Source organism: Osmia bicornis, chromosome 1, assembly GCF_907164935.1.
Source record: "Osmia bicornis bicornis chromosome 1, iOsmBic2.1, whole genome shotgun sequence".
NCBI classification, from domain to species: domain Eukaryota; kingdom Metazoa; phylum Arthropoda; class Insecta; order Hymenoptera; family Megachilidae; genus Osmia; species Osmia bicornis.
In genome coordinates this window covers 11,614,422-11,627,825 of record NC_060216.1, presented here as the reverse complement: position 1 = coordinate 11,627,825, position 13,404 = coordinate 11,614,422, and the positions used below count along the sequence as shown (strand labels likewise).

The 13,404-nt window shown below is 36.2% G+C and overlaps 4 protein-coding genes across 4 annotated transcripts; all 4 read right to left on the bottom strand.

The window, feature by feature from the left end:
• Positions 1–228: 228 nt before the first annotated feature.
• On the bottom strand, positions 229–4,061 carry LOC114871955. Its single transcript, XM_029178596.2, has 10 exons — positions 3,247–4,061; positions 2,760–2,859; positions 2,574–2,684; positions 2,349–2,504; positions 2,245–2,280; positions 948–1,792; positions 789–888; positions 619–729; positions 379–534; positions 229–308 (listed from the first exon to the last, which is right to left on the bottom strand). The coding sequence occupies exons 1-10, from the start codon at positions 4,059–4,061 to the stop codon at positions 258–260; spliced, it is 2,481 nt and encodes an 826-aa protein (XP_029034429.2). The 3' UTR covers positions 229–257.
• An 889-nt stretch (positions 4,062–4,950) lies between these two features.
• On the bottom strand, positions 4,951–6,593 carry LOC114871954 (odorant receptor 22c-like). Its single transcript, XM_029178595.2, has 5 exons — positions 5,779–6,593; positions 5,502–5,601; positions 5,305–5,415; positions 5,070–5,225; positions 4,951–5,001 (listed from the first exon to the last, which is right to left on the bottom strand). Exons 1-5 carry the CDS (start codon positions 6,591–6,593, stop codon positions 4,951–4,953), a joined length of 1,233 nt encoding a protein of 410 aa, XP_029034428.2.
• A 557-nt stretch (positions 6,594–7,150) lies between these two features.
• On the bottom strand, positions 7,151–8,714 carry LOC114871941 (odorant receptor 22c-like). The gene is made up of 5 exons (XM_029178556.2): positions 7,897–8,714; positions 7,686–7,785; positions 7,505–7,615; positions 7,273–7,428; positions 7,151–7,201 (listed from the first exon to the last, which is right to left on the bottom strand). Exons 1-5 carry the CDS (start codon positions 8,712–8,714, stop codon positions 7,151–7,153), a joined length of 1,236 nt encoding a protein of 411 aa, XP_029034389.2.
• A 555-nt stretch (positions 8,715–9,269) lies between these two features.
• LOC114871953 lies at positions 9,270–13,343 on the bottom strand. The gene is made up of 10 exons (XM_029178593.2): positions 11,982–13,343; positions 11,783–11,882; positions 11,608–11,718; positions 11,371–11,526; positions 11,262–11,311; positions 10,036–10,881; positions 9,843–9,942; positions 9,669–9,779; positions 9,447–9,602; positions 9,270–9,374 (listed from the first exon to the last, which is right to left on the bottom strand). Exons 1-10 carry the CDS (start codon positions 12,770–12,772, stop codon positions 9,324–9,326), a joined length of 2,472 nt encoding a protein of 823 aa, XP_029034426.2. The 5' UTR covers positions 12,773–13,343; the 3' UTR covers positions 9,270–9,323.
• Between the last annotated feature and the right edge of the window lie 61 nt (positions 13,344–13,404).

The following is a 13,404-nucleotide window of genomic DNA, read 5'->3' as shown; positions in this document are numbered from 1 at the left end:
GGATTGTCTCGGAGTACGAAATTGATAGCTACACTTTTAAGCAACTTCGTTGGACATTTTTTTAAGTGAAGAAGAGTAATGAATAGAAGAAATTGTTTGAAAATAAGTGGCAATATGTTAATTGCGTGATTGTAATTGTCGCATTTTACACTTAAAACACCGTTTTGTTAAACATGATCGATTTCATTCAATTTCAAATACAACAATATTATATTCTACAAAATAATGCTTAAACTACATTGTACTGCATGAAAGATTCATGTCAATGCTCTCAACATGTTGAAAAATCCTGCTGCTGTTCTGACAACCTATACATTCAACGCATTACTGATATTTTCTAAGATACGATGAAATGATATTTAATATTTTTCTACTCACATCACTGAAGGTGCTAATAGACAATTCAACCATATTTCCAGCTGTAAGCTTCATGGACGAATTGGACATTGCGATAAACAGGATGCAGCAAAGCTTTTTATTTCCTGACAATTGATACCAATCGATCATGTACGACACCTCGCCAACTCTTCTACACTATTATACAACATTTTATTCTTAACTGAACTAGTAAAAGACAGTGCCACAGTGACTAGAAAATGAAACGTGAAAAAATCATACCTGCTCAGCCACAAGTTCGCCTGTGTAACAAAATACGAAAATATTTAAGCCGAAGTATACGATCAATGATATGTATGTGAAAGAAGAAGTTAAATTTTGTCCATTCCATTCCTATGAAATAAAAAATATATTAAAAATACGTAACAATATATTTTATTAGACTACCATACCATGATAAGGTAATACCCAAGTAAGCAAAGATTCATCATACACCCCAAACATTCTATACAAGATATTGTTTGAAACATTTTCTCTATCAGCGCCAAGAAACTAAAAGGTAATAAGAATTAATTGTCTTAGGTGATTAAAAAGGACCTTAATTTACGTACTTCAATACTCGAACGTGTTGTTCTACGATACTTGCAATTCTGCCATCCACAGATTTACTCATGCCACTTCGTCCATTTAACAAATGTTCTAACCAGTTCATCAGAACTTCCATCTGTCCACAAGCGTGCGTTGCAAAGGTTGCAGCCAAACTGCAAGTCCCAACAGTGACAGCATCCAACAGTACACCAGACAGACATTGAGCGACGAAGAAGATTTCGTTAACGGGACTCTTTCGGTAATCGGTGATACGCAACGAAGAAGGAAACGGCAACGGTATGAACGTGAAATTTGCATCCCCCGCTGGGATTTTTCCTCCACTGAGCGGCATGATGATGTAGTAAAATACGAAGGAACCATACACGAATAACGCATAAACGATTATCAGTCTCCGCCCGTAATTCATGTTCATCACCATGATGTTTCTCTCCTCCAGATGTTTCATATTCCTCCAATCCCATTCGATCTTCTCCACGCACTTCAGGATGTCGTTCTTGTGAAACAGTATCAAGTTATACTTCATGAACGACATTAGGAAAAAGCTTAAAGGACCGATTAATTTGATCTTGTTATAGGTGCCTTTTACTTCGAGGATCAGGAAAGTCAAACAAGGCACAATCAGGTAAGTGATCAGAAGGTAACAGACAGCGTACATAAACCAGGTGAAATATTTTTCAATTAGTGAAGTATTGCTTGATTTTGGCCATGCACCTATCGGTTTCAGTAACCAACGACTCAACTGGGTACTCAGGTTTACGTTTCTCTGGTAATCGTGTTCCATTTTAATGGCATCCGCATTTTGCGTTGATACTTTCTTCATCGTTGACGCTCGACAGTTCATTTGATACTGAATCATCGTGGTTTAATGTTTCAAAGAGGAACAACGTTGCGCTTGCGCTACTTTTCTCATCACTCAGAAGGGTTAGAAACTTGAATAACTGTTTTACTTTTTTTTTTCAAAGAGAGCAACCCTGTTGCGTTTCAACTTTATCGCTTTATGCATTATGAAAGCGAGGGGTAGAATGATAAGACATGAGCAAAGGTAAATTGATTTTCTAAACATCAGTAAAGCACCAAGACTCATATTGATCAGAGATAGATTATTATTTTTATGTAAGTGTTTGTTTTACAATATTTGTTATTTTAAATATATATTTTTAGTATTTTAAACACTATATTTATTACGAGACTAACAGTACGAATAAATAACGATACAAACAAGTTTCAACAAAATATAGACACACTACTATAACCAACAATTTCTTCGTGTATTTCAAAGAATGTTCAAGTTAATGTCCGTAACACGTTTAAAAAGGCTACCGCAGTTTTAACAACCTACTTGTAAAAGATGTATCAATTCATGATAAAATTGATAGTGTTAATGATGTTTAATTAATACTTACGTCGCCGAACGTGCTAAAACACATTTCTATGATATTTCCTGCCGTTAGTTTGATCGAAGAATTGGACATTTCAATGATCAAGATGATGCAAAGTTTTTTTTTTCCTGGCAGTCGATACCAGTCGATCATATATGACATCTCTCCAATTTTTCTGCACTGTTATAACAAATTTATTTATTACAATCACTATAGTGACAGTATGATAAGTGTTAAATAAAATATTACCTGCTCACTTACAAGTTCTCCTATGTAACAAAATATGAATATATTGAAAGTAAGAGACACAAGGAGAACACTGTAAGTCACGGAACTTGTCATATCATTTCGAGTCCATTCCTAGAATTTGTACAAAAAAATCTCTTTCAAATCTATCAAATATCAATTAAATTCCTTTTTGAATCACGTGCGTACCATAATGGTATAATAACTAAGCAGACACAAATTCAATGTACATCCTAAAAACTCCACCAAAGATATATGTCGAAGTATTTGCTCTATAAGGGTTAAAAATCTGCAAAATATATAAATATAAAAAATGAGCTGTTAACAAAATTACAATAGAGATCATTCACGTTCATTTATTAAAGCACCCCTGTATCCGCGAGGGGTAGGTTTCATGCCGTATCGTGAATAATAGTAAAAATCATGTGACTTAAATGTATAAAAATATTGTATGGTTAGCAGATTAATGTTTACTGTTGCAGAGGGAAAGATACTTAGCTGATTGGATTCCTACTTCCGAATTCAAAGTTGGATCTTCCGTTTTTCAAGCCACCTACACTACATTTCTAAAATTTTTTACTTTTCTACATTCAACTGTGAATAACTGACACAGTGGGGAACTGAGTCCGTGGATACAGGAGGTGCAAGAATTCATAAATAATTATAGTGAACATACCGAAGTATCTTAACGTGTTGACTCACGATGTTCGCGATTCTGACATCCACGGTCTCGCCCATATCCGATCTACCATCAATTAAATGTTTCAGCCAGTTCATTAAAACCTCCATTTGTCCGCAAACGTGAACCGCGAGCATAGCTGCCAAACCGCAAGCAGCTGACGTGATGCTATGCATCAAGGCACCAGCTACCAATTGAACTGAGAAAATGATCTCGTTCGTTGGACTATAGCGAGTATCAACTATCAACCTTGAAAAGGGAAACACCAGTGGTATGAAGGTCAAGTTTTCAGTCTCTGCCGTTATTTTACCCACGCTAATCGGTACAGCGATGTAATAAAACGCGAAACCACTGTACATAAAGAAAGTACAAAGAAGAATTAGTTTCCTTCCAAAATTCGCGTTCTCCACCATGATCTTTTTGTCCTCCTGACATCTGGCGTTCTTCCAATCCTGTTCGATGCATTTAATACACTCACGAATACTATTCTCGTGAAGAATTAATAAATAATATTTCAACAACGCCATCACACAGAAACTTGATGGTCCAAATAGTTTGATCTTGTTGTAAACGTCTTCGACTTCGAGGATCGTGTACAAGCTGCAAGGCAGTAACAGAAAGTTGAGTAAACTATAACACACTGCGTTTATCAGACGGTAGAAGTATATTTGCGTTCGTGGAATGTTACACGAATTCGGCCAGATACCCATCGGTTTTAAGATCCAACGACACCATTGGATACTCAGGTTCAAGTTTTTCTCATAGTCGTCGATCACGAGGGGTTTCGTTCCATTTGTGAGTGGTTTCTTCATGGTGAAAGCTCGATTGATACTGGGGGGTCGTATTTGATAATGCTTCAGATGTAAACAACCAGCGCTTGCGCTTTGTTGCTGATTTCTCTTGCAAGAACAGAGGGGACAAAACTGTCTTCTTTACGATTTAATTCAACCCTTCTGTGTTTTCACGTTTGTTGCTTTATGCATTATGAGTGCAGAGAGGGCAAGATAATATCGCTGGGATATACAGTATGTCCCACGTAACTGGAAACACTCCAATATTTCCTAAACTATTAAAGATCTGCAGGCAATAGCATGACGACTGATGATCAACATATACCTTGTGTACTTCTGCACTTCAACGTATCATAGCAAGATAATACAAAATGTAAGATATAACACGGACGCACACGAACAGGCAGAATTCAATGCATTAGGTTTGACAGTTTTTCGAAAATATCTCAAAAACTAAGGTCGAGCGGCGGTTATATGTATAGGAAAAAGTTGTTCAAAATGTTGATTTCTGCAACATATTTAAAAATCATCGAAATCGGAGTTACCCTGCGTAATCTAAATAGTTTTCACTTCTGTCGACAGTCCCCATGACTGTTTTCCAATTTTCTTTTTTTTAGAGAGGTAGAAAGGGTGCGATTGATGGCATTGTTAGTTTAGCAGGTTTAGAAGAACAATTTGTGGATTGGGAATAATGAAAACTTTTTACTATATGTATATATAATTTCCTGATATTTTTATGGTATTGCAATAGTGAAATACACAGTATTTCCGTCATCATTGATGCTTGATTTATTTCAAAAACTTTTCACAGAAACATGCAAAGACATACACCAGTAAAAATCAATCAAACACATTTTCTTCAACATTGACACATCAATTTTTATAAATAATATTGTATTTTGAGGAACATTCACGTCATTGTACGTAATACGTTTAAAAATGCGACTGCTGTCTTAACAACCTATGTATTCAGAAAATTTCTGTCAATTTTCAATTTAAATTAAACAATGTTGATAATGTGATACTTACGTTGGTAAAGGTATTGATAGATAATTGGATCATATTTCCTGCTGTCAGTTTGATTGTTGAATTAGACATTGCAATTATTAGGACACAGCAGAGTTTTTTGTTTCCTGATAATCGGTACCATTCTATCATATATGCGATTTCTCCAATTTTCGTGCACTATTGTAAAAATATAATTGAAATTAATATTTCAATAACAACAGTTATTGTTTTTACACAAACGTATTGAAAATTGTACCTGGTCAGCAACAAGTTCTCCTATGTAACAGAATATAAAGATATTAAACGTAAGAGATGTGAGTAGAATGAAATAAGTTACTGCACTTGTTATATCATTCGATTTTGATTCCTACAGTACCAAGACAGTATACATATATATTATATTTAGAAAACACAGTTACACGCAATGTTTCTTTTTGTACGTCATTTGCATACCATTATAACATAATATCCGACAAGACAAATATCTAAGGTGCACCCTAAGAATTCAGTAAAGGATATTTGCTGGAGTGTTTTCTCAGTGAGAGTTAAAAACCTGAAACACGATCAATTCTCTAAAACATTCAAAATCAAATTCATGATTGTTACGAATTGAACACGTAAGGAGTGAAATAACCCTTTCGTGATGTGTGCCATTGACTGTGGTTATTCGTCACGGGAGGGTTACAGTATTAACAATGCAATTCGCAACAAAAAAATATCTTTTACACACTTTAATATTCGAACATGTTGATTCACGATGCTCGCGATCCTGGCATCCACGGTCTCGCCCATATCTGATCTACCATCAATCAAATGTTTCAGCCAGTTCATCAAGACTTCCATTTGTCCGCAAGCGTGAACCGCGAGCATAGCCGCTAAGCCGCAAGCAGCTGACGTGATGCCATGCATCAAGGCACCAGCTACCAATTGGACTGAGAAAATGATCTCGTTCGTTGGACTATAGCGAGTATCAACTATCAATCTTGAAAAGGGAAATACCAATGGTACAAAGGTGAGATTTTCATCCTCTGCCTCTATTTTACCCACGCTAATCGGTACAGCGATGTAATAAAACGCGAAACCACTGTACATGAAGAAGGTGCAAATAGTTATTAGCCTTCTCCCAAAGTTCGCGTTCACCACCATGATATTCTTGTCGTCATGGTGTCTAATATGCTTCCAGTCCCATTCGATGCGTTCAATGCACTCACGGATATCTTCCTCGTGAAAGATCAACGAATAATATTTCGCGAACGCCATCAGACAGAAGATCAATGGACCAAAAAGTTTGATCTTGTTGTACAGATCTTCTACTTCGAGAAAAACGTACATACTGCATGGTACAAAGAGGAAGCTGAGTAATAAATGGCAAACGAGGTTTGTCAACCAGTAACAGCACTTCTTGCTTCGCGAAATATCACGAGACTGAGGCCATACCCCGATCGGTTTCAACATCCAACGATTCCATTGGATACTCAGATTCAAGTGTTTTTCGTACTCGTAGTCGATGCTCGTGGAGTATTTATTTGCTAGTGGTTTTTGCATGGTTCACGCTCGAAAACACCGTCCAGACTAAAAGCTGGGAGTCGGATGACGATTCTAAGGGCAAATCATGCGCATGCGCTGATTTTTTGATATCATTCAGGGAGAGGAAGAGGTTCTACCAAAGGGTTCTACCCTACTGTGATTAAGCTATTTTCCTTTTTCAGTATTTATGAGTTGTAGACTTTACACTGTTGAGATTGAATGAGAAAAATAACAGATGGACAACGATAAATTGATTTCTTCTCTGAATATTGTTGATACTCCCGCACATATCAGCAGGAATAAATTAATCGATAATCAATTTTTGCACTCTTCGTCGTTCGTGGAGTTGAACCAAACTTAAAACGTAAAATCGGTAAGGATGCTGTTAAACACGACATTATTTTAACATTTATATTTTATTTATTGAAAATTATTAAAATATATGAAACCTTCATGAAAAAGTGCAGTTCTATGAAAGAAAACCGTTTAAATCCTTAGATCGTAGAGTAAATTGGTCGCATTTTCAGTCGGTATGATTGTAAAAAGTTTGCGTTTTGTTGTGTCTTAAGAAGCATTCATGTCAGTTTTCGTAACACGTTGAGAAATGCGACCGATGTCTTGACAACCTGTTCATATTTGAGGCAATCGTCGATTTCGATTTCCAGGTAAAAATAAATTTAAATAGTTTAATACTCACGTCGGTGAAAGTGCTAATGGATAACTCGATCATGCTTCCAGCTGTGAGTTTAATCGACGAATTAGACATTGCCATGACTAAAATGCAAAAGAGCTTCCTTTTCCCTGCTAATCGGTACCATTCGATCATGTATGACGTTTCGCCAACTTTTTTGCACTGTTACAAGATAATCGTCAAATAGTAATTTGTAATAATTTTTAATAATTTTTAAATCTGAAATAAAAAATCATACCTGCTCAGCCACGAGTTCGCCTATATAACAAAATATAAAAATATTGAATGCGAGAGATGTGTACAGTATCACGTAACCTACAGTAATTGTTATATTTCTCGAATTCCATTCCTGTAATATCAAGATTAAAAGTATATAATTTTTACCTTCTCATTACCCTTCGTGCTTTATTTTATCGTACCGTTATAATATAATAGCCAACAAGGCAAAGATTTAAAGTACACGCTAAAAATTCGGCAAAAGAGATCGGTCGAAGGGTTCTTTCCATTAACGTTAAAAATCTGCAAAATGAACATATGAACATTTTGTAGTTACTTTAATGTATGGATCACATTTGGATCACTGATGAACCAAAATGGTAGCAAACGTGTTAAAATGCACATTATACACACTTTAGTATCCTTACGTGTTGACTCACGATCTTCCCAATTCTTTCATCCACCGTGTTGCCTATGTCTGGCCTCCCATCTACCAAATGTTTCAGCCAGCATATCAAAACCTCCATCTGTCCGCAAGCGTGGACCGCTAATACCGCAGCCAAACTGCAAGCACCTACTGTGATAGCATTGATCAGTACACCAGCTAAAAACTGAATCGAAAAGATGATCTCGTTGATTGGAGAATAACGAACGTCCACTATGTAGCTCGAGAAGGGGTACATCACAGGGATGAAGGTAACGTTATCAGTCTGGATGAAGATTCTCCTTAAAGCAAGCGGTATGATTAAGAAGTAAAAGGTACAGGCGGTGAACATGAAAATAGCGCAGATAGTCACTATTCTTTTCGCAAAATTTGCATTCATCGCCATGATGTCTTTATCCTTGATATATTCGACGTTCTTCCAATCCCATTTGATATGTTCCATGCATTCACGAATGTTATCGCTGCGAATGATCAACCAATGATACTTCACGAATGCAGCCACGCAGAAGATCAATGGACCAAATAACGTGATCTCTTTGTACAAATTCTCCATGTCGAATACCATGTACAGACCGCAGGGTATTATAAGGTAGAAGATCAAGAAGTAACAAACAGCGTTAATCAACCAATAAAGACATTTATCGAAACGTGAAACGTTCGATGAATTTGGCCAAAGACCCATCGGTTTTAGGATCCAACGATTCCACTGGATACTCAGGTTCACGTTTCTTTCGTATTCGAAGTCAATCGAAGATAGATTATTATCGTTCGACTTTGATTTTTGCATCCTTGATGTTTGAAAACTGCCTTGATACTGATGGCAAGTGAGAGTGATCCGATTACGATTCTTCACAGCGCCTGCGCTTCTTTTCTGATTATTCTGGGAAGAGAATCGTGACATTTTCCAAAGTTTTCAACCTTTCTACGATTATGGTCTATTTGCTTTATGTATTATTAGTGGTACACAGGATAATGATAGTGGTATCGATAAATTGATTTTTGAAATGTTTGCAGGGGTGTAGAAGAAGAAGAGCGAAGAAGATACTGAAGTTGTGCTTCTGACAGCAATTTATAATAATCGATGTTCAGGATTTGCTATGTTAGTTCTTTTGGAATAGTGGTGCATTATTACCTAAAAGTTGTAGGTGAGATAAATATAAATTTTGCGATGAAAACGAAGATAAAGAAGTAATGGATTTATGTATCTATAATTGAATTTTCAGTCTATAATTAAAATTCATATGTTTGCTAAAAAAATGAAAGTGCAACAAAATGTATGTTACAGTATCCATGATTTCCTTTTTATTAAGAAATAAGTGTGCCGTGATGTTTCTAAACTTTTCTATTAAATTATATTCTCTTCTACTAAATGATAATACATATAAAATGCATTATCTTAAACAACTTCTCGCAGAATGTTCAAATATGCCATTGACATCTTCATGATCTGGAAATTGTAATTTGCAGAAAATATTAAATCAAGAATCTTTGAACGATGATTCTGTTTCTTAAAACTTACGTCGGTAAAAGTGACTAAAGATATTGCAACAACTTTGCCAGCTGTGAGTTGCATCGGATAATTTGACATGGCGATGATCAGTATTAAGCAACGAGCTTTCTTTATTGGAAGACGATACCAATCTATCGTAGTAGATGTGATGCCAACAACGTCGTTCTGTCAATAAGAATATTCATAAGTAAAAATTAAATAAATAGAGCAATATAATGATGGATCACGTACTTCATTAACAAGAAGTTGACCAATGTAACACAATATGAACGAACATAAGATAAAAGATATTTGCAAGGTGATACAAATTATTATAAATGTTGCGTCGTTCTTCTCTGATTCCTAAAATATGATCGTTTCTATGTTGAAACAACTTCAAACATCCTCTACCGATGTTATTCCTACCGTGATGATACGATATCCCATTAGGCATATGAGACACGTATTGCCAGCGATGTCCACGAAACAGACGTATTCTATGATGGCTTCAACATTCCTTAAAAGTCTACAATGAAATTACAAATAAAAATTTTAAACTTACTCCCATTTTTATTTTCCAAATTTACTATTTTTCAATGCATCAAAGTTTTATACTCACTCCTTTATTTTTCTCTCGTGTTCCACGATATCCACGATCCTCTTTTGCACTGTTTGCTCGCTTAAATCGGACCTTGCATCAAGCTCCTTCAATTTTTTCGTCAACATCCTCAATAAACTGCACATATGCAGAACGAGTAAGGTAAAAATACCGTAGGAACCACTTGTCGTAGCATAAGTCACTATTCCGCTGAAGAATTGCAGTGTGAAGATTATCTCGTAATTTGGAGTTTGCTGTTCATTAATGAAGATGAAGTATCCTGCACAGGCCACTGGTCTTATGGTGACGTTATTGGGAGTGACAATGGGTCCTCTCATAAGGGGTATGATCGTGCGGTAACATAAACCACCACCGTACAACGTAATCATCACTGTCAATATTAATTTTCGTCCAAGTTTCGCTCTCGAATGCAAAATCAGTCTGTCGTCTTCCCTTGAATTCATCCAGTCTTCTCTGATCACGTCCAAACATTTCCTAATTTCTTTCGCTCGGAACAACAGAATGGTGTATTTGACAAATTGCATGCCGCAGTTCAAAATTGGTCCAAACACCTTCAATCTAACTATACCACTATTCGTTCTCAGAAACATGTACAGAAAGCCTGGAACTATTACCAAGAAGTATAGAAAGTAGACGACGATGATTTGAATCGTCTTCAGAATCTTTGTATAAGGAGATGAGGTGATTGAAGTGGGCCAGGCACCGACTAGTGTCAAATTCAGCCGAACAAATTTCATCGCGTATTTCAAATCTTCTTCCACGCTTTTTGTTTGAGTCATGTTTATGGGATTCTGCATGGAATTCGAGGAATAAGGGAAAATGGATGATTTGAGGGCTCGAGTGCAACTGACAATGCTCACGGGTTGAATCTGGATTAGTTTGATGGACAGCACTGCGCTTGCGTTCATAAAATGGTAAGCGATGATCGTTCGGTATCGAATATCAGACATTATAGTAATTTGAATACGGTAAGTTTTATGGGAGAAATAAACGTTCTGTATAACCCATTACGACAATTTGTTCCCTGCAATGTGCAGTTTGCCACGGGTAATTTTCTGCGGGATAGTTGCCTCTCGATTCGATTTTTCATCTGTACGACAAATCTGTTTATTCTTTTCTTAAAATAGGTTTACATTTATAAAAGTACGAACAATTTAAATGGTATGTTCGAATATTTATAAAAACTAAAATAACGTACACAGTCATCTTCGTTTGTGGTTCTTCACGCTGTCATCGTTCGCAAAAAGTTCAGATACGCTGCTGAAGTTTTGGAAACCTACGACGTTTTGTTCGATAAAATGAAAGTTTTGTTACAAGAAGTTCAAAAAAACTTACATCAGTAAATCCACGGAGTGAAATATTAAACAGTTTTCCTACAGATAAAGTCGATGGATGGCTGGTTCGAAGCATAATCATTCTTATATGTTTGGCTACATCCACCGGAAATTCAAACCAGGGTAAAAAATACGACGTTTCTCCTATTTTCTCACTCTTCACAAAAATCAAAAAGTTATTTAAAAAAAAAAAGACATTCAATTTTCCTTTTCGCGTTAATTTACTAAAAAAAAATACCACTTGTTTCAGACGTTCACCGATGATGGACATTATAAAGACGTTCAGAAGCATCGATATCATCAATATAAAATATGTCATCATGCTGAGGGTCTTGTGATCTTCCCATTCCTAAAAACATTCAATTTGTCATTATATTTGTTATTACATCGTTGAACATTCCTTGATATTGTACCACGAGCACGCCATATTCCAGGAAACATATGATCACGGTATTTCCAATTATCTCTGATAAAAATACGACGTTAAAAGTTTTGTCAATCATCGCAGCGTATCTACAATTAAGTACCACCGATGTAAGTACATATAAAACGGTATAAAAAATACAAAAATCATTTGTTAAAGTACTTCTACTTTTTATTAGATTATCTTACTCGGTTGCTTGTGCGTGACGTTGAACGATGAATCGGAGGCGATTATGCAAGTTTCCATCACTCTGTTCCACAAGTAAATGAATTTTTCTGTCGATCACCTCAAACAAACCGGAACAATGCATAGTAATTCCAGCGATTAAAATGTAGATACCACAATTGGTGGATAAAACGATAAGGCTGATCGTTATTTGGGAAACAAATGTGATTTCGTAGATCGGCGAATCTTCGATCACGAAGAACACATAATCGCTTAAATAAGGCAGAGGAATTTGAGTGGTATTGTCAGATTTGACAACTTTCTCCGATAACAGAGGCAGAATGATGTGATAAGGCAATGCACCACAGTAGGTGAAACACAGATACATCACCGCGAAGAACTGGCCGATTTTCGCGTTTTTTTTAATCAATAATCGATCTTCTTCGCATTCCACATCTCTGTACTGTAGCTCCAATTCTGTCAGAAAGAAACTGATCTCCTTTTTATTGAAAATTACGGTCCAGAATTTGATGATCCCCAAAAGACTGAACACCTGTGCAGCGATCACCTTCATGTATCTTTGCAGATCCTCGCAGTCACGGTAAGTATAAATGACATGAGGTATCAGTAAGAAACATATGGAACAAAAAATGATTCCAATTTGAATGTATTTCCTAATTTTACGCGAAACGGTGTCGTCTCTTCGCAATGGCCAAATTCCAATCGGTGTTAGTAGAATTTTAGGAAAACGTATGGTGTATTCGGTATCTGATTTATAATTAACATTTTGGTAATTTTTAATTTTCACTGTCATAATGTGCTTCTGAACCGTAGAAGATTCTTCAAACAACTAAAGATGATCGTGAACCATAGTGGATGGCACGGTATCCCTTGGCGCCTGCGTGGAAACTTTGGCAAACCAATTTCCCGTAAGCAATTTTCCGCAATCTTAACATTGCAGAGAGGATTTAAGTTAATATGTGACAGAATAGACCGAGTAGTTATCGATAGAAAGTAAATTACACGTAGCAATGTGCAGTATCTCTTTTCAAGTCCTACCACGAATGATTTTGCATAACTAAAACAGGATTGAAAGTTTTGTCGAACGATTTTGATGATTTTCTGTAATCATGTTCTTGATAACGGAAATTCAACCGATTCGTTTCCTGGTTCACGAGATAAATGTGGTAATGTTTCGCGGAGGGCAGTTGTACGATTTTTTGTTGATTTTCAATTCGAGTTACGATATGAACCAATCTTCCAACAAGCGATACTATCGGCCTCGATGATATTGTAATGTCAGAAACATGTAACTCCTCTTGAGCTCCATAATCAACCGAACACACTAATTCAACGAAGAATGCAACGTATCATTACACTCATCGATAAGGCAGCTTCTTTTTAACTAATATTGCGAAGAATGATAACTGTCGATTAAAACTGTCA

Excerpts from the sequence above, each read along its gene's own strand:
- LOC114871955 (XM_029178596.2), bottom strand. The coding sequence starts at position 4,061 with ATGAAGAAACCACTCACAAATGGAACGAAACCCCTCGTGATCGACGAC. Across the intron at positions 2,860-3,246 it reads CAACACGTTAAGATACTTCG|ATTTTTAACCCTTATAGAGC; the intron begins GTATGTTCACTA and ends TATATTTTGCAG. Across the intron at positions 730-788 it reads TTGGGTATTACCTTATCATG|GAATGGAATGGACAAAATTT; the intron begins GTATGGTAGTCT and ends TTTATTTCATAG.
- LOC114871954 (XM_029178595.2), bottom strand. The coding sequence starts at position 6,593 with ATGCAAAAACCACTAGCAAATAAATACTCCACGAGCATCGACTACGAG. Across the intron at positions 5,602-5,778 it reads CAACATGTTCGAATATTAAA|GTTTTTAACTCTCACTGAGA; the intron begins GTGTGTAAAAGA and ends ATCGTGTTTCAG. Across the intron at positions 5,226-5,304 it reads GAGAACTTGTTGCTGACCAG|TGCACGAAAATTGGAGAAAT; the intron begins GTACAATTTTCA and ends TTTTTACAATAG.
- LOC114871941 (XM_029178556.2), bottom strand. The coding sequence starts at position 8,714 with ATGCAAAAATCAAAGTCGAACGATAATAATCTATCTTCGATTGACTTC. Across the intron at positions 7,786-7,896 it reads CAACACGTAAGGATACTAAA|ATTTTTAACGTTAATGGAAA; the intron begins GTGTGTATAATG and ends TTCATTTTGCAG. Across the intron at positions 7,202-7,272 it reads CCATTAGCACTTTCACCGAC|GTTGTCAAGACATCGGTCGC; the intron begins GTGAGTATTAAA and ends AAATATGAACAG.
- LOC114871953 (XM_029178593.2), bottom strand. The coding sequence starts at position 12,772 with ATGACAGTGAAAATTAAAAATTACCAAAATGTTAATTATAAATCAGAT. Across the intron at positions 11,312-11,370 it reads CACTCCGTGGATTTACTGAT|GTTTCCAAAACTTCAGCAGC; the intron begins GTAAGTTTTTTT and ends AAAACGTCGTAG. Across the intron at positions 9,603-9,668 it reads GTCAACTTCTTGTTAATGAA|AACGACGTTGTTGGCATCAC; the intron begins GTACGTGATCCA and ends TCTTATTGACAG.